The 19,192-nt window shown below is 41.4% G+C and overlaps 1 protein-coding gene across 7 annotated transcripts in view; it reads left to right on the top strand.

Annotated features, from left to right (window-relative positions):
* Positions 1 to 19,192, top strand: part of USP6NL (USP6 N-terminal like) — a 185,868-nt gene that overhangs the window by 162,944 nt on the left and 3,732 nt on the right. For all 7 annotated transcript variants that reach the window (XM_027121606.1, XM_027121609.1, XM_027121605.1 and 4 more), the window contains 6 exons: positions 1,624 to 1,672; positions 3,269 to 3,389; positions 6,331 to 6,425; positions 7,084 to 7,149; positions 7,242 to 7,341; positions 9,836 to 9,988. In XM_027121606.1, coding sequence (XP_026977407.1) covers positions 1,624 to 1,672; positions 3,269 to 3,389; positions 6,331 to 6,425; positions 7,084 to 7,149; positions 7,242 to 7,341; positions 9,836 to 9,988 — 584 coding nt within the window. The remainder of the gene's footprint in view (positions 1 to 1,623; positions 1,673 to 3,268; positions 3,390 to 6,330; positions 6,426 to 7,083; positions 7,150 to 7,241; positions 7,342 to 9,835; positions 9,989 to 19,192) is intronic.

The raw sequence follows: 19,192 nt of genomic DNA, 5'->3' as shown, positions 1-19,192 counted from the left end.
TTGGCTTACACAGTTGCAGGAACTGACTAGGCAAGTTCAAGATCTGTAGGGCGGGCCGTCAGGAAGGGCAGCTGGAACTCTCGGGTGGGCGCGAGTGAAGCCACGGTCCACAGGAGGAGTCCCTCCTTCAGGGAACCCTCGGATCTGCTCTTCCAGCCTTTTGACTGCTTGACCCAGGGCTTCCCAAATTATCTAGGGTACTCTCCCCTACTTCAAGGCAATTGACTGTGTACTTCAATGACATTTACAAAGCACCTACATTAGGGTTTGAATAACTGGGGGTTGTAGCCCGGCCAAGTGGACACGTAAAGCTAACCATCACAGTCCACCCTCGTCAACTTAATTTCCGCATAAAGACGATAAAGGCATGCTCTGCCTGACATGGTACAGCTATTCTACTTACGACTGAAAGTATGCTAACCCCCTCCGCACGAAAAGATGCAGCGCCCTTGGACAGTGTTTACTCTTTTTGCGTTGATATGTGTAACCTAAATTCTGTGATATAAAGTCAACTATTATTAAACATCTTATGTTAGATGATAAGGAAAAGAGAAGGAAGAAGACACATTAAAATATATACACAAACATATTGATATCAAAATAAGGAAATGCTCAAAACAGATATAGTCAGCAGTTCTGCGACTGGGCATATGGTCACTGCTGGTTGGTTACTTACCTTCCCACTGCCTACCCCATATTCCCTTTGCCCTCAGCAAGTGCCTCGGCTGGCTGTGGTTCTTTGCCTGGTGGGGGGACCTAAACCTTTATTCCTGAAGAGTCTGGACTATCAGCAGTCCTGCCTGAATTTGCTTGTGGAGGTTATCTGTTGACTTTAATCACAGGGTTTGGTTATACTCAGAGGCACCTTAAGTGTCTCCTGTGTTCTAGACGTGCTCCTGCTTACGTCCACTGTGTCCTAGCACCCCCTCCCCTTAGTGGTCGGGAGCAGTCCCTCCAGCCGGTACAGTCGCCTCCTTCTTTGCCTGTTGATTTGGGGGCATGAGGAGCCCAGAGTGGCCGGGTGGCCGTCTCGGCTTCCAGTTCAGTGGAATCATTATGTCTCCTGGTGGGGATATTCCTCTCTTTGGAGCCAGGACCTCTAGAGCAGCAGAGCCAAGCATGTTGTTAGTGGACCCGAGAGGTAACGGTGTGTGGAGCCACTCCCGTTCCCACCCCTGGATCCTGGGAGAGGCAGCGCTGGTGCTGGAGGCTGATTTCGGGTGTACACCGCCTCCTGGGGGACATGCCCCCCGCCCCCCGCAAGGTACTTCTCGGAGCTGGCAGTGTGAGTGAGTCTTCAGAAGGCCGGTCTGCAGCTCCGTCCATCCGGCTCCTTCTATGGGGATGATTCTATAGTGAGAGTAGTTCAGTGAAAGAGGGGAACAAATTGAAGAAACTGTGAAGCCCTTTGTGCTTTTTGCTATAAATCCTTTCTGTCAAATTTAGCCTCAAGTTCAGACTGTATTGTTTAAATTTGAGCTCGGGGATCATTTCCTTATTACAGTAGTAGTTTTATCTGCATTATCTGTTTATCTTCAAACTGTTGTTTATTTTTTTACGTTTATAATTTTAAAAATATGTGAAAAAAACTAAATTGTGTTCAATGTAAATTTCTTTTTCTAGGCAGCAATCCCTGTTCCACGTTCTTGCTGCATATTCTATCTACAATACGGTAAGTTGGAGCACGCCTGCCCACAGCTTTTTGAGTTGTGCTCTGAGCACCTGGAGGAGATCTTTGGGCCTCCCTCCTGACAAGGCCCTTTTGGCCTGCATTGCTTCATCTCAGGACTGGATGGTCTCCAGGTCTCTCTGGATCTTCCTGAGGCTCCCGTGGCCCCCCTGGCGTCTTAGAGCAGAGCTGGTTGGGAAGTGGAAAAACCACAGTATGACAGCGAAGCTCACTTTCCCCCTTTCTCCAGACTGTTTTGTTACGTTTTGTGTTGTTGTTTGTCTTGTTTTTACTTTAAGCAGGTAGGACTGGAATGAGCAGGCTAGGAGGACAGGAAGTGGTAGCTAGGTTAATTTCCGCCTGACTCTTGGTGACTCCTCGTTGCCCTGGGAGGTTGCCTTTCAGGATCACATCTCGTTTATTCAGTGAGGTCCAGGTGGGAGACCATATGTACCTACTTGCTGTCTCCTGGAGTGGGCCAAAACGAAGCCTTTAGGTATTAGAACATGTTATTCTTAAGGCATTGATTACTCTGGGGGGAGAAAGATTTGGGGGGAAAGATCAACTAGTGTCGAAACCAGTGTAGATGCCAAATAAATGCTTGTCGACTAGATTCCAGGAAGGACACCTTGAACCTTGGGGTATATCATTTCTGTTATAGTCAAAACCTTTAAGTTACAAGGGACAGAAATTCACTCAAACAAGGGCAAGTTAAAAAGGGATTGATTAAAGGGACTTCTCACAGAAATGAAGCTCAGGGGGTTGGAGCTGGAGAGTGAGAAGCCTCCAGTGAGAAGAGCTTCCCTTTCTCTCTCTTCCACTCTGTGGCCATGTGGTAACTCTGATTGTCTCTGGGAACTGTTCGTTCCACTGGTTCTCTCTCCAGATTGCTTTCTTTGTCTGCTTATCTATTTTTCCACGGCTAATATTGCACCCATGGACTCACCATGACCATTCTGTTCAAGTACATACCACCATCGGATTGCAGTCTCTGTGGCTTTATCCAGTTTTCTTAGAGAAATTAGTAAATTAGTCTTGCAGCCAGTTAATGGTTCCCTGGGGCCAGGTGTCCTCTGCTCCATCAGCTTTGGTTCACGTGGCACAGACATGAATCTCTAAGGCCATGTTATAAGCAGGGATTATGGGGAGAGTGGGCAGTTCTCAGGGAAGGAGCATAGGCTGGATAGTACCCCGCAATGTGTCCGTATAAGGGTCCGGAAGTGTAGAGGAGAAAAGACAGCAAGTTTGGGAACTAAATTTGGGAGCAAAGAAGAGGACTATTGAGCTGAGAATCACACACAAAACAGAAAAATAAACAGCCTTTACAGAAGGTGTAATGGTACTTACTGAACAGGGCTCAGTAAAATCCACGTAGGTTAGACTTGCCTGTACTTCTTCGTTTATTCTCCAGTACCAGGTGCATTCTTTGATAGTATGTGGCTCAGTGCTGTTGAGATTGTAACATTTCTCTATAGAATTGCCATTAAATAATGTGTTTAGGCATTTTCTGATTATTTTCTACATCAGTTTTTTATATGTGCATGTACATGTAGTTCGATCTGAAAACCCCCAGTTTCTCTGTTCTCGTTTTCTCTTTAGGAAGTTGGATACTGTCAGGGGATGAGCCAGATCACAGCCTTACTCCTCATGTATATGAATGAAGAAGACGCCTTCTGGGCCCTGGTCAAACTGTTCTCGGGCCCCAAACATGCTATGCATGGTAAGAAAACCCCATAGTTGATCATCAGCAACAAACACGGGAGGGAGAAAAAGGCAAATTCAAACAAAGTCAGACTTTGGAAGATGATCGGTAGGGTTAAGTACAAAAAAATGTTTAGGGGCTTCTTTAATTCATTAGTGTTTGTTACTAGTTTCTCATTTAATTCTTCTCTATTTCTAAACTTTTCTGTTCACGTTTATATTCCTTCGTGTTTACTACAGAGTATGCTGTTGACATTTTAAAACTCTTTCATTACTTGGCCCAGTCAGGAGAAACTAATTTAGGTTTAGAAGAATTTAGGAAAAAACTGAATTATTGAGAGCTTTTGTTCAGAACTTTTGGACAGTCGTGCATTCAGTGAGATGTCTCCTATTGACTGGATGTTGTGATGTCTGTTTCTTTGTCAAAGAGTATTAATTGAGAAATGACACTTAGGTGTTTAAAGGAAAGGTACACCATAATTAAGTAGTTTTGTATTTCATGTGTGTGTTTCAGTTGTTTCAGCCGTAAAGTTGAGTCCATTTTACAGTAAAAAGGCTGATAACATATTCTGGCCACTTTATTATTTAATATTTCAAAACTTGCATAATTTTTTGGTTTTCAAGTTAGAAGGAGGTTTTTAATAACGTTTTCGTTATATTTGCCAAGCATATGCAGTAAACTTTACTTGTGAGAGTTTGGATTGCAGCTTCTCTTGGAAATGAAAGTGGCATTTGTCCGTATAATGCAAAATTATTTTCCCAGTGCCACTGCGTGTGATAATACTAAATTAAAAACAATTTTAACACTAATCACTCTGAGAATGGACCATCTTAGTTCTGTTTGTGAATGTTAAAGCTTTACGTGGTAGGGAACCTGCCACATATTAAAGTAATATTTTAAATTTTCAAAAGTATGACCTTCCATAGACCATAGTTTATTAAATCTCACGTTCTTACCATGTGGTTATTGTGGGGGCATTGTGTGTGTGTGTGTGTGTGTGTGTCTGTCTGTCTGTCTGTCTGTCTGTCTGTCTGTTTCTCCCTCAGTGTTCCCTGTGAATCTTTTAAAAAATAAATACTATCTGCATGATAACTGTTTCTGGTCACTTTGCATCCCATAAAGAGACTCCAGTAGTAAGACACGTTATATTGAGCTGCCATCCGATAGACAGTATCATTTCAAAAGACATCTTGAAGAAGAATAACTCTTCTTTATCAGTCTTCATTTTGCTTTACCCTGAGATGGTGTTGCTGATATATCTTGAAGTACAGTGGAATGTTACGGTTTAAGTAGTACGTAATTATGTGGAATACCGCCCAATTTTAGAAAATTCATTCTTTTAAACAAACCTGATAGCTTGCTTTCAGTAATTATTGTCACCAGTCTAATCTATAAAGCAGTATTAATTTTACTATCCTAACATTTACATTACCAAAGCAGTTTAGGTCATTATTATGGGTAAGTTTGTACTTAGAGATATTTGTTTCAAGGTCTGCCTGTGAAATTATATAACTGAAGGTTACCTCAGTTCTTTGCATTTCCTGTATGAAAGTGGTATCACTTACAAATGTGTAGAATAAAGTGAGGGCTGAAGAAAATGAGATTTAAAATATCAAGTCTGGGACACCACTGAAAAGTGAAGCAGAGTTGGGTATCTTAGCACCCTTGGGCACTTGTGTATTACTGAAGGGATTGCCTTTTTCAAAATCAGACTTTTTATTGAAATTCTTCCAACTCCCATTCCTATCAAATTGACCATGAAAGTGGCACAGAAAGAGAGACATGGATTTTTTATGGACTCACTTCACTGGACAGTGTTACGAAGGGAGGAAGTTGCTGTCTGGGAAGTTCTACACGCGCCTTAGAAAGCGGAGAATTAGCTAAGAAGTAGCCCTTCCCTGAAGATTATAAAGCTGTGTTTCCCAGCAGTGTGTTCTTTGGGTTCTTGGAGGGACATAGTTTCACTTTTTGGAAACAGGTGTGCTGTGCGGAAAAATGGACTCCAAGAGCCAGTAAGGCTGGGAGATGAGCTAAACGAAGAAAACCAGGTTTCTTTAGTCCATAAAGCAACTTAGAAACATTCAGAAGTTCATATGCCTCATGAACATAGGCAAGAAGGGTACATATAACACACAGTATTTCTCCTGGATTCTTTCAAAAACAGAACATTTAGTAACATCTTTCGAAGTTAAGTAGAACCCAGGTTGGAAAACACTAATGTGGATAAATGATAAATTCATTGTGTATGCATCCTTTTTAACAGATTATATAGAATATCTGAAAGGAAATTTTTTAATGAAAATAGATGTAAAGTTTCATGACTTAAATACACAAAATGAATACTAACTTCCCATTTACAGTTACTTCCTAGAAATCTTATAGATTATATTGTATAATCAGTTGGGATAGAATATATTAACATCGATCATATAGTGCCTGTATGTTTTAGCTGATGTCAAGTATCACTTATAGAAAGGATTAAAAAGTGATAATAACCTTGGCTTGGTATTGGAGTAAGCCTGAAAAGGGTAATAAAATGTTTGTTATGTAATGTATTAATGGTAAAACAAAATAAGTAATCAAGATTAGAATAACTTATAAAAATGTGTACGTATAAGACATGACCCAGTACTTCAAGAGAACAGATAATTTTGATAAATGGCCTCAGTTTCCATTTTTTCTTAGTTTCCCTTTTAATTCAGAAATATTCTGTCCTCTTTTATACTTTTACAAGGATATAGAAGATCCTTAGCAAACACATACTAGACTGTAAGTTTCATTAACCAATGCTTATACACAATTGTTTCCTTGGAGGGGAGGAAAAATTTTTGGGTGATTACTGGATTCGTTGTTCTTGTTGTTGTTGACAGTTAAAAGATGAAAGAAGTATGTTGCACTTTAAAATAGAGATTTCTGTTGGTATTGTTTATGAAGTATTGTTTTTATGTTTATATTCTAGGATTTTTTGTCCATGGTTTTCCCAAACTCTTGAGGTTTCAAGAACATCATGAAAAAATACTGAATAAATTTTTGTCCAAGCTTAAGCAGCACTTGGTAGGTAGATGTGACATTGACTTACACCCACCTACACCAAGAATAAAGCTAGAGGACTTGAGTGCAGCCATTGGTCCCAATTACCCTATTGATTTATAGTCTTGTCCATGTCATTTACTGAACAGTTGTTAATTCCCAGTTGTTCAAAGGACGTTAGATTTGTGAAGTTTAGTATGGATGAACTATCACAGCCCTAACTCATAGAATCAAACTTTGAAGCTGATATATACGAACAATATAGTTTTTAAGGATGTGTGATTTCTCAGTGATTTGGGAGGTTTTTTAATCACACTAAAATATTTTAAGAGTCATACAAACTCATCCTCAGTGAACCATATACATGCTGTCCTGTAAAACACAGTAATTTAGTAAAGCAAGGATACATCCCTTTAGAATATATTAAAGAGAAGCAAAGTGTTGTATTACAGTCCTATCTTATGAAGGGTTTATTCTCAGGGTGATTTTCAAAAGTAAAATTGAGGGAGAAGAGGGAGTCAGGAGAGAAGAAGTGGAACTACTCCAGCACGAAAGAGATTTGTAATGAATGGTTTTGTTTAGCTGTGACAGCTACCTCCAAAAACCTGCCTAACTTTTAGTAGTATATTGTCATATTTTGTGTGCTGCAATCCAGAAGTTGTGAAGTCTTTGTTTTTTCCAGGATTCTCAAGAAATCTACACAAGTTTTTACACAATGAAATGGTTTTTTCAATGTTTCCTTGATCGGGTGAGTATTTATTTACAAAGCCCAATCATAAAATTACAAATTCCAGCCAAGGGCAAACTGTTAATCTTATTTCTGTTTTGTTTTAATTGTAGACTCCCTTTACACTAAACCTCAGAATATGGGACATCTATATCTTTGAAGGAGAACGAATTCTTACTGCTATGTCTTACACAATCTTAAAATTACACAGAAGTAAGAAAATGTTTTAATTATGAAGATTTCACAAAAACCTAGCCTTGTTTTAACTTTGATTTCTCATTGCCCACCCAAATTCAAATTCATTTTCTTTCAGTAATGAGTTTAAAAAATTCTTGGGAATCAGTGAAATTATCTTCAGTTGGCACTTTACTTTCATTGGTTCTTCCTCATGACCAGAAGCTTACTACATTGGAAAACGTCTTTGATTTTTTTCTCTATGTCATTTTCATCTTCACACTTCAGTAGAATGCAGTGTATATGTTTCACTAATAATAATATTCCTGTTAGTTATTTGTTTCCAGGGGGGATCCCTTATTTCTTTTCATTGGTCTGAATCTCAGGTTTGTAGTAGGAAAAGGGAGAGACTAAAGAAGCCAGGCCCCTTAGCTAAAAGGGCTAGTGAGGACGTTTTCCTTTACTGTGTCCTTCACCCAGGAAAAAAGCATCCAGCCCCACGCCGTAGACCAGAGTTGGGGAACCTCCAGCGCATCTCCCTGTTTGGCTGCTTTGTGGCCTCTGAAGCAAGTACAGTCCATGTCCACAGTTGCCCAAATGTAACACAAGGCTTTTAAAAGCCTTCAGTTGCAATATTTCAAGGGCTCTGTATATTTGATATGCTGTGCCTTAAGTCAAGGAATTCCTTAAGTCAAGGAATGAGAGTTTCTCTTTATGAATATGAAGAACGTTTTTCATCTTAAAGTCTCAACCCAACCTTAAAACTTTGGTGACTCGTCTTGTAACAATGCAGAGAAGAGAGTCACTGGAAGCTTTGGAACCTCACACAACACTTCCAGCCTAGGGCACAGCCTAGGTTCACGTTCATTGTATACTCTGCATCCTATCTGGTTCTTGAATGATCATCTCTTCAGTTGCCCCCATAACTTATAAGCTAATTGAGTGCTTGGGGTCATGTTTTATAGTCTTTCTCCCTGCTGTGCTTGGCTTTGTTCTAAGAATGTGTTAGGTGCTTTGATATGAGATTGCTTACTTGAAAAGCGTGGCCTTCAGGAGCACCAGATTATCCAAATTCTAGGTTGGAATGAAACTTTGAAATCACGACTGTATAGTTTACTCTGAAAGAAGAGGATTCAGAAGTGTTGTGGTCCATTTCCCTCCCTCCCCCAACACGCAAACCACAACACCAAGATGAAACAATTTGGCAATGAATTATCTCCCAAGACTCGGGGTCTATCATAACCACAGGAAATCAATCAGTCTCTCCTCTCACCCCCTTTACTTCTTTTCTCTCTTTCTGGATTATGAACTGACAAAAATGTAGAGCAAAAGTATACTCTTAGTATACTAAACATCATTAGTTTACATTAGTTAGTTTAAACATTAGTTTAATGTTCCCTAAGCAGTGAGAAAGTAAAAACATGATGTTATATTTCCCTGTAGCTCTCTTCCTCCTCTTAAATTATGTTTTACTTCAGACTCTTACTTAACTTTGACAAGTAAAAAGTTTCTCTACCTTTTGTAAATAAACTTTAAGCATAACAGTTAGTTTATATCCTACCATGTCATTAGATTAAATAAGCTGTGGAAAACCTTTGTCTGCTGCTGTGTATTTTTTCTTGTTAGGAAGACACAGCTCAAGGACTTACATGAAGTTCCTTCACCATATAAACCTTCAAAAACTGGACCAATAGTTAGCTGAAGCTCATAAGATTTTTTTCTTGTTTTTTTTCCCTGATGGCCTTACCAATATTTAGAGACATTGTTACTAAAAAAAAAAAAAAAATAATCACACAGTGATTTTAAACGGTAAAAAAAAATTAGAAGCCACCTAAATGCCCAATATTAGAAGACCAATTAAGTAAAGTATAGAGTGTACAATACAATGGACTCTTATATAGTTAATGATGGTGGTATAAAATGTTTGTTGAAGTGAGAGGTATCAGTGATGTACGCCATCGAGTGGGGGAAAAACAAGGAGGTGAATAACATGGAGAGTATCATTTATTTTTGTAAATTGATACACATGTACATACATCTGCTTGTAGGTCATTGGCTAGTGGATTTTAGCTGATTTTTACTTTCTGCTTTGTATCTGTAATTTGAATTTTTTCATAAGTAGAAATACAAATAAAATTAATAATCCAGATTTTTGAGAAATTCTGAGACAGTTAAAATACAGACCTAGAAGTGGATGTGCCTATAACAGTTGGAGCTCCATATCAGTGAAACAGAAAGCGCACATGTCATCCTGGGTGGCTCTGGGGGAATATTAATACCCAGGTCCGGTTATTCTTACACCAACGAGAACATATTTAGCAGCATTCGCCTCTCCCCAAGCCCCCAGGGGTACCTGCTTTTCTCTGTGACTGCTTTAATATCAGAAAAGATGTTCGTCTTACTCAGTTTCGGTGAAATTCACAAGGCCATGTATAAATTGTATGCTGTGCCCTTTTAAAAACATACATCACAATAGAATACATTATATTCTCAACCTAAAGTAGCTGTTGTTTACCTTTTCCTCCTTTCTCAGAACATCTTATGAAATTGTCTATGGAAGAACTTGTGGAATTTCTTCAGGAGACCTTGGCAAAGGATTTTTTCTTCGAAGACGACTTTGTAATAGAGCAGCTCCAGATTTCTATGGTAGAACTAAAGCGGGCAAAGTTAGACCTTCCAGAACCTGGTAAGGAAATAGCCAGACTCTTTATGTGTAACTTACAATTAAGATTGGAAGACACGGTGCAGTTAACATGGGCCATTTCTGTTTGAAAACAGCAGCATACTTGTGATGACATCATGTAAATCAGATTTCTTAAAATCTTCGATTTTAAGAAAAATTGAATAAACATATTAATTAAATCTGCCTCTCCTAATAGAGTCCCTACTTAAATTTAGGAAGTTTGATATACAAATAATGTTATTTCAACAGAAGTGACCATGGTGCTTTAAGCTACCATAACAGTAAGCGCTTTTTACTTTCGTCATCTCGTTTTGTGGAACCATACGCAGTAACAGAGCAAGTAAAAGTCCCATTTTCTAGAAGAGGAAACTGATACTAAAATGCTAACTCTGAAGCTGCAGAACCTGCAGACACAGCATTACTGCTGCCACTAGAGTCAGAGTTTCCTGACTGCTGATCCAGGGCTCTTGGCAGTATGTTGCAGTATATATATATATATATATATTTTTTTTTTTTGGGTACGCGGGCCTCTCACTGCCGTGGCCTCTCCCGTCGCGGAGCACAGGCTCCGGATGCGCAGGCCCAGCGGCCATGGCTCACGGGCCCAGCTGCTCCACGGCACGCGGGATCCCCCCGGACCGGGGCACGAGCCCGTGTCCCCTGCATTGGCAGGCGGAGTCCCAACCACTGTGCCACCAGGGAAGCCCTAAATAATACATTTTATTCATTTATTTCAAAACATCTTCCAGGACCACCTGTTAGGTTTTCTGCTAGGTGCTCTGTTGGGGATTTAACTGAAAAGAATGACGTGCTTCTTGCTCTCAGGGTGCAGAGAGGAGAGACAGAATTTACACAATAATAGAGTGTGAATAGGGTCATAATAGAGCTAGAAACAGGATAAATGGGGGAAGATGGTTGGAGGGTGATACCGGGTGAGTGGAACAGAAAAAAAGAAAATGTGGAGAGAGCACAGTAGAAAGAAGTTTTAAGAGCACACCTTTGCTAAAAACCGAGATGCTCTGCTTTTAGTTATTTAATTGCAAGGGGTCTAATCCGTGTTCTTCGAGGTTTGTTCTGGGTCTTCAGGATTCACTAGAAAACAAGCCGTCACAGCAATAATGGAGTGTGGGCCTGGGCCCTGTGAGACCATCACCTGTGCTCTGGAAGGTCACCCTTCCCTGGTGCAGTGTGATGATGTCCCTTTTCTACTAATTCTTTCCTGTAGCAGGGAATGCATTTGGAACAGCAGTTATTAACTATATTCTTGCTATTTCAACATTTATTTTTAAATGTCTTGCCTACTTTTAAAAAGAGTTTAAGACAAGTTTTAGTAAAAGACACATAAAGAAAAAAATATATGCATGTAATAGAACTATTTGAACACGAGAATAAAATCTCAAAACCTGTGTAATGGAATGGGATGATTTAGCATCTAACTAGCAGCTAGTATGTATTGAATGCTTGCTGTCTGCCACATACCACACGCACTGTCTCATTTAATCCTTAAAATAACTCTAAGAAAAAGTACTCGTCCTCATTTTACACATGAGGAAACCTGGTAGCAGTCGTTCGTAAGATCTTTTACTAGGAAATGGTAGAAAAGGGATGGAGAGTAGTGTGGGGATAAAAGGAGAGGGGTGGATAAATAACAACGGGAACACTGGTTGATGTTGCTCTGCTCATGCTGGCGGTTAAGGGGGAACGTGGTGAGGGGGCTCCGCACCACCCGGGCCTCTGACCTGGTCCACCCTGCTGAGTGCACAGGGCTTGGCTTAAGCCTTGTCTCCTTCCTGAAGACTCGGCCAGTCCCCCACCTCCCCAAAGCCGCAGAGTTTGGTCACCGGTATTTTGTGCTGGAAACGTGCGTGCCCCGTGTGTGCATCTGTCCCCACACTCGCTGGGCGTCACCCCCGTGCCAGTTAGTTTGATGTCTGCACTAGACAGTAAGTTCCTGGAGGACCGTGACCGTGTCTTCGTGTCTCCAGCACCTAGGGCAGTGCCTGGCATAGAGTAGGCATTCAATCGATATTTTTTAATGAACAAATGAAGCTATAATGTATTTTTTAGGATATAAAAACCTATCGTCTACAAAAGGTTAGTGGGAGGCAGTTTTTGGAGGTGATGGAATCTTTCTGTATCTCGATTGCACACACAGACAAGTCAGTTTAGTTATGTGTTCTGTCTCAAGTTTTGAGGGTTTGAGTGCGTTTTCACTTCTATTTGTTTGTATAGTGGAAACTGATGTTACACATGCACAGCAGTTTGTACTGTGTTTGTGACTTGAAACCCTAGGAAACACACAGTACAGGTTTTAAAAATTATTTCACAAAGATCTATTTAATTTATGTGGCATTAAAATAGGTTTATAAAAATAAATGTGTTAAATAATTATGTCCTTTCAGCTTCCCTTATCTTTCAAGTTTAATCTGCTAGAAAGGAAGTCCAGCCTATGAGCCTAACTACAATAAGTTTTTTGGATTTTTTGAAACTATCATAGCTATAATTTTGAAAGCATACTGTATTTCTTTTGATCACCTTGTTGAAAGCTGTAATAGTGTTTGAATTGTATATTCTTCTGGCTTATAGTACATTAAACAGAAATGAAACTGCTCTGTTTTTCAGATATAAATTTGAAATCAGTAATTTTGTGACAATATTTGAAACCTCAAATGGACTTAATATTTAATCTGGAAAAAGGAATAAGATGATTCTGTCCCAGAAGAATTTTCCTGACAGTGGTCCCCACCATTTATCACTGAAAACTGTTAGAACAGTCAGAGTACATGTATTCTGTTGCTGAAGTTTAAAGTAGAAAGTTACTCACAGGGAAGAGCATTGAGAGCACTTTCCTGTAATTACGTATCCTTGGGCGAAGAAAGCTGCTCAGGTCTTCGGAGGCAGTCTGTGAGACTTGTAGTTGCGTGTGGTGTCCACTGGGTGGTGACAGAGACCTGAGTAAGATCAGAGATGGACCAGCCCAGAGGGGCTTGAGACTCTCCCGTATTTCTTCAGGGATGCTTAGGAGTATTCTTTTCGGTGGCTTTTCTTTCTTTTTTTTTTTTCAAGGAAAAAAGTTATTTAAGAAAAAATAATAAGCATTTTTGCGTTTATCCTGAAATATATCAAGCTGTAGTTCCTTTTTTTTTTTTTTGAGCAGAGTAGTCTAATTGTTGGCACTGGCATAAAAATACTCACCATTCACATAATGGAATGCTAGTGAAAAATATCATTTAAACTCCTGGTTTTCAGGGGAAAATGTGCATAATAAATATTAGTACTTATTGCCTGTTTATAGCTATCTCTTTTGACATCAGTTATGCTTGAATCTTTTAGTTACACTCAGTTGCTTAGGGGTGAAGGGAGATACTTAAACCAAACAAAGGCCAAGTATAGCGGTGTGTGTTTTGGGGGACACGTAGTTCGGGGAGGGTAAGGTGAATCTATGAAGAGATTGTACAAGAATGTTTAATGCTTATTTGGACCTACTTTTGTGGGAAAGGGCAAGGGATATTCATTAGCATATGAAAATGTGACGATGGCATATGTACTTCTTGGAGGGTCTGCCTAGTATGGCTTCAGCTCAGGGAAAGTTGAATAACTAATCTTCACGGAAGAATCGCCTTGCAACGAGGTTGGGTAGACTTTTTCTTGATTTTGTACTTACACAAAGAGGTCAGCTCCCCCAGGCGCAGGGCCCTTGGGTTTTGGTGCTGTGGTTGCCGAGACTCAGCCTTGCTCAGTTTTTGAGAAACAGGAGCAGGTCCCTGCTCAGACACACGGGCCCCAGCGGCCTCGGGGGGGGGGGGGGGGGGGGGGGGGGGGCAATGCCCCCCGGGGGGCCCCCCCCCCCCGCCCCCGGCCCTGCTGCCCTCCACACTCCTCCCTTCTGTCTCCCGTCCTCTCCCTCCCCTCCTCCTCCCCCCTCTTTCTCTCTTTTCCCCTCTTTTCCCCTCTGGTCCCTCCTTCCCACCCTCACTCCTCTTGAGAGACAGCCCTTCCCATGGTCACGGTGGCCCTGAGGACCCTTAGAGATGCCAACAGCAAGCGCACATTTGCTCACTCTTGAATCACTGAGGAGCTGCGCTGTTCAGAGGGGTTGGGTCACTTACAGGAATAAACTGGACGTGGCAGAGTCCGTGTGTCATCAGTCAGCAACTGCTGGTGGCCCTACCCTGCTCCCCGGTCCCAGGTCACTATGGACAGTAGGTGTAGCCTGGCACTGTTCCCAGCACTGCAGCCCGGCCCTGGCACCAGGGAATAAGCTTACCCTTACCAAGCAAGGCCTCCTTGCCTAACTTGCATTACTGTCCTTAAAATTGGGAGGAATTAGGTTTCTTAAGCACTTCCATTTTAGAAAGCTCCTTCTTATATCCTTGTCTACTGCCTTTTTCAAATTACTTTCCTTTCTTCCATGCTTATTGATAATCTTTATGGGGGCAAAGAGGCCATATCCTCTAAATGTCTTTGTACAGTCGAGGTATTCACCATGCACCTCTTACAGAATCCTAGTTCCTAGTGAGAGATTGACATTCAGAAATTAATTAGACGCAATGTCCTTTTGTCTGCACTGGATTTTTTTTTTTTTCTCCAAACCCTGCTATATCTAGTTTCATAGCTACGTAGATCTTGGGTATTTATAACCGTTATGTTTTGGTACTATTTGAATGGTATATCGTTACTCTAATTCAGATTAATTACATTTGAATGAGTGGACATTTTGTCAAAACCTTACCTGTAATTCTGTTAATATTTTAGATGCTATAGGAAGGTCTGCAAAATAAGTAGGACTGCACTTTAAGTAGGTTATCTTCTGCTAAGGTGAAAGGGAAATGTATTATGGGCTACCATGAAAGAACTTTAAGAAGCTGCTTTTTTGATATTTTAGAACAGTCACAGATTTTTTTTTTCCTGGTGTGGATTTTGGCCTCTTGACCATTAAGTAAATGGAACATGCTAAAATTTTCTTTTAATTCTAATATAATGTGTAGATGCATAGAATATTAATGTCTCTTCCTTAGAGAAATTCGTGTATTGACTTGAATATAAAGTAGTGTTAAGTGTAAGGTGAGTACTTTTCTTACCCATTATATTGAAAAATTAAAACTCCCTTGTATGGATGACACGTACCTTTCCATTTTGTTTCAGGCATGAAATTACCACCTCAGTCCATTACTTCCTTCTCACTTTTTTATTCCTTCTCCTGAGAAATATGTGCCTTATTTTTGTAATCCTGCCTTTTACCCTGTGTCCTATTAGTCTTTACTGATACGGGCCTTTTATGTATCCAGAGGATTTCAGGATGGAAGTCTATGGACAATAGAATACAGGAACAGGACGTGATGTTCAGTTTTCTCCCCTAGTACCTCTTCCCCGTCACGTTCTCTCTCCCACCACCACTGTAAAGTGTTCTTAAAAAGTTTCTTCCATTGCATCAGTCCCTTATTAAACCCCACTGTACTGCATTTCAGTTACTCCAAACCTAGAATGTTGCTTAAATTCTGGGTACCACACTTACAAAGATGCCCTTTATCTTTATCAGCATCAGTAAGTAGCTACAACTGAATGTCTGCGTTTCCATAGGAAATCACAAGAATCTGTGAAGTAACGGAACTCGAGTTACCCCTGTGGGTCTGTTACTGCCTGTGTCCACCCTCCACACTTATTGTGTTCAGTTGTCTTTTTGACCTGGTTTTGTAAAATTTTTTTTTTTTTTTTCGGTACGCAGGCCTCTCACTGTTGTGGCCTCTCCCGTTGTGGAGCACAGGCTCCGGACACACAGGCTCAGCGGCCATGGCTCACGGGCCCAGCCGCTCCGCGGCACGTGGGATCTTCCCGGACCGGGGCACGAACCCATGTCCCCTGCATCAGCAGGCGAACTCCCAACCACTGCGCCACCAGGGAAGCCCCTAAAATAAGTTTTAATTACTGTAGTTGGTTTCATTACATTGTTGACATTGAAAATGTCCTAGAACCATAAAAGCAGATGATCATAAATAATGAAATATGTGACTTTTCACTAACAGGAAAAGCAATCCATAAAATTTGTGTTTAGTAAAAGCAAATCAGTTTTGAGGTTTAGGATGTAGACCGAAGGGTAGTGTCTTAGTCCGTGCGCGCTGCTACAACAAAAGCGCCACAGACAGTGGCTCAAACAACAGAATTGATTTTCTCATGATTCTGGAGGCTGGAAGTCCAAGATCAAGGTGAGGGCAGGGTTGGTTTCTTCTCCGCTTGGCTTTAGGTGCTACCTTCTCACTGTGTCTTCACGTGGTCCTCCCTCTGTGTGTGTCTCTGTCCACATCGCCTCTTCTTATATGGTCACCTGTCATGTTGGATGAGAGGCCCACTCCGCTGACCTCATTTAACCTTAGTCCCCTCTGTAAAGGCCTTATCTCCAAATGCAGTCACCTTCTGAGGTTCGGGGTGTTAGGGCTTCAACATAGGTATTCTGAGGGGGCACAATTCAGCCCATAACAAGGAGGTGGTTTTTAGACACAGATCTTGCTGAGGAAGAGAAAAAGCAAACGTTTATTCTCTGGTGACTCGCCCCCTGCTCTGGTGCCCCGTCCACCTCAGAGGACACAGGGCATGTGGCTCTGTCCCAGGGCTACACGTGCCAGGCCCTGCCCAGCACGTCACTCACATTAATCAGGTACCGGCCTTTCCTTCCCTCTTCAATGTCACCCCCTCTGGTGTATTTGGGCAGGCGTGACAACAGAAGGAGGTGGGTTGCCTGCGTGGGGTCCAGAACCCCCTGTCTGACTACTGCCTCTCCAGCTGGGCATTCCTCCTGCTCTGCCAGGGCCACTCCTCACCCCACTGTCGACCACAACTCAGAGGGACCCGTGGCTGCAGTCCCCGAGGTGGGGGGGAGGAAAAACCCAGGAGACCCCACCTCTCTTGGTGGCCCCGTCCGTTACTCCACTGTGGAAAGGGTGTGAGCACTAATCCCATCACGAGACTGCACCCTGTGACCTGATTACCTCCCAAACCCCATCTCCAAACACCATTACATGGAGGTGACACTGGGGAGTTTCAACATGGATTTTAGGGGGACACAGACATTCAAACCATAGCAGATAGCTAACCCTCGAAAAACCTAATTTCAAGCAACTGTTTTCATGACTTGTGAATTGATAAAGACTGAAACCCCAACGCAGGGTCTGGGCCGAGAGAAGCAGGTGAGGCTTCCGCTGATCGACGGTGTTCTAGGGAGAAGGCGCGCAACCTGCAGCAGCCGGGCAGCTTGAAATCTGTTCTTCTTTTTTGTTTTTTTAATACCGCTGTGGAGAATTTTTAGAAACATTTAGAATGATTTCATGGGAAGTAGGGTGTTGGCGGCTCTCTGCAGGCTGCCGGGAGCCATCGAGTGGTGGGGACGTGGGATGGCTTGGAGGGCTCAGCGTGAGGATCTCCACAGCTGATCTGTCTGTCCCTGTAACGTGCGTCTTGCAGGCATGAATTAGCACTCTCTCCAGGAGCCACTGTTTTCCTTTTCTTTTTAATGGTTATGTTTTCCATCAGGTTTTCTACACACCAACCTGAAAAGGCTGATGTTATTATCTGATGGAATATCGGTCGGCCAGTCCAGTTACTCTGTTGTGCGCTTAGAGAGTTGTCAGAGTGGAGGCGAAGAGAAAATTCCTGCATTCGGTTTTTCTATCATATCTTCCAGATAATTAGTGTTTGTTGCGGTTATTTTCTTACAGTAAAGAAGGAATTCATATGTTTCCTTGGGACTAAATGGATAGCTACTTGTAGAGCTGATAAAAACTTGGGGGACACCAGATAGATTTTAATTTTATTTTTATTGTTCGTTTTTTTGTTTTTTTGTTTTTTTGCGGTACGCGGGCCTCTCACTGCCGTGGCCTCTCCCGTTGCGGAGCACAGGCTCCGGACGCGCAGGCCCAGTGGCCATGGCTCACGGGCCCAGCCGCTCCGTGGCATGTGGGATCCTCCCGGACCGGGGCACGAACCCACGTCCCCCGCACCGGCAGGCAGACTCTCAACCACTGCGCCACCAGGGAAGCCCCTTTTTGTTCGTTTTTAACCTGATAGGCTGAATGACTACTTGTGAATATTCTGGACTAGGGCTGCATTTGAGTCAGCTTTCTCACCTCAATTCCAGATATTTCATATGAGGCTAGTCAGGCTGAACTGGAATGCTCCAGACTATTTTACATGCAACATTCATAAACAAAGCTTTTCTCAATGACAAGCATTTTCAAGTTTGGGTTATCGCTTAAAATAGTCTGTCCATATATCATAAAACGTCTTTATTATAGAAAGATGCAAGAACCATGTTGATTATGCCAAGACCACTGAATCAGAAAAGCATAAAGTATCTTTAGCTCAATAATTCTTATTCTGGTAGCTTAACTATATAAAGGATATCGCATTGCCATCATTCTCTACTCCCTCCCCTCCCAAAGAAAAGCTCATTGAATTATTTTAACATCTTAAAGAAAATTACGGTATGTGGGTAAATAATACAATTATCATCACCTAGACCGCAAGCTACATAAAAATGAGGCGGCGTCCGCCTGCTCACAGCTGGTGGACTCATGGCTTTCTTCAGGAAACATTTGTTAGGTGGGTGGGTGGCGGAGCATTTTAAGAGTGCAATGACTTATTTTTAAGTGAGAATATACGGTTTTGTAGTAATAGAAGACATAAAAAACATACGTCTTAAGCCTTGGAATTTTTACAAGTGGAGTCTGTTGTTTTTTTCAGGATGGTATTTAGTGGAGTCCATATTGTGGATCATTTTAAACACTGTTTACAAAATGCCCAAGTTATTGCATGTTCCTTTAAGTCCTCATTAATTTTCCCATGTTAGTTATTTAAAATGTAAAACCAAAAGTATCTAATATGATTTTCTCTTTCTTTTTTATTCTTTTTCCCTTTTTTTTGCATTTAAAGTAGGACCCTCTTAGAGTAGTAATTTGGAAATAGACAATGCCGTTTCTTTGTGTATGGTGGAAGGTACTTGAGAGAATAATAATAAGCTGTTTGGGGATAACTTGGAGACCACAGTTGGTCATCAGTTAACTTTTAAACTTGGCAGACCTGCTTGAGGTTGTTAGGAACCATTTTACTGAGATTCCAAAACTGTTTCAGTTGAGGTATGCTTAAGTGGAAGGAATGTAACGGTGAGACACTGAACTACTGACCTGCAGGATTGTTTTAGGAATAGAAATGAGAATA

The sequence above is a fragment of the Aethalodelphis obliquidens genome, unplaced genomic scaffold (genome assembly GCF_003676395.1).
Source record: "Aethalodelphis obliquidens isolate GAN/ISIS:26980383/991018 unplaced genomic scaffold, ASM367639v1 scaffold23, whole genome shotgun sequence".
Taxonomy (NCBI): domain Eukaryota; kingdom Metazoa; phylum Chordata; class Mammalia; order Artiodactyla; family Delphinidae; genus Aethalodelphis; species Aethalodelphis obliquidens.
The sequence above is the reverse complement of the archived record's forward strand: the minus strand, read 5'-3'. Positions and strand labels throughout refer to the sequence as shown.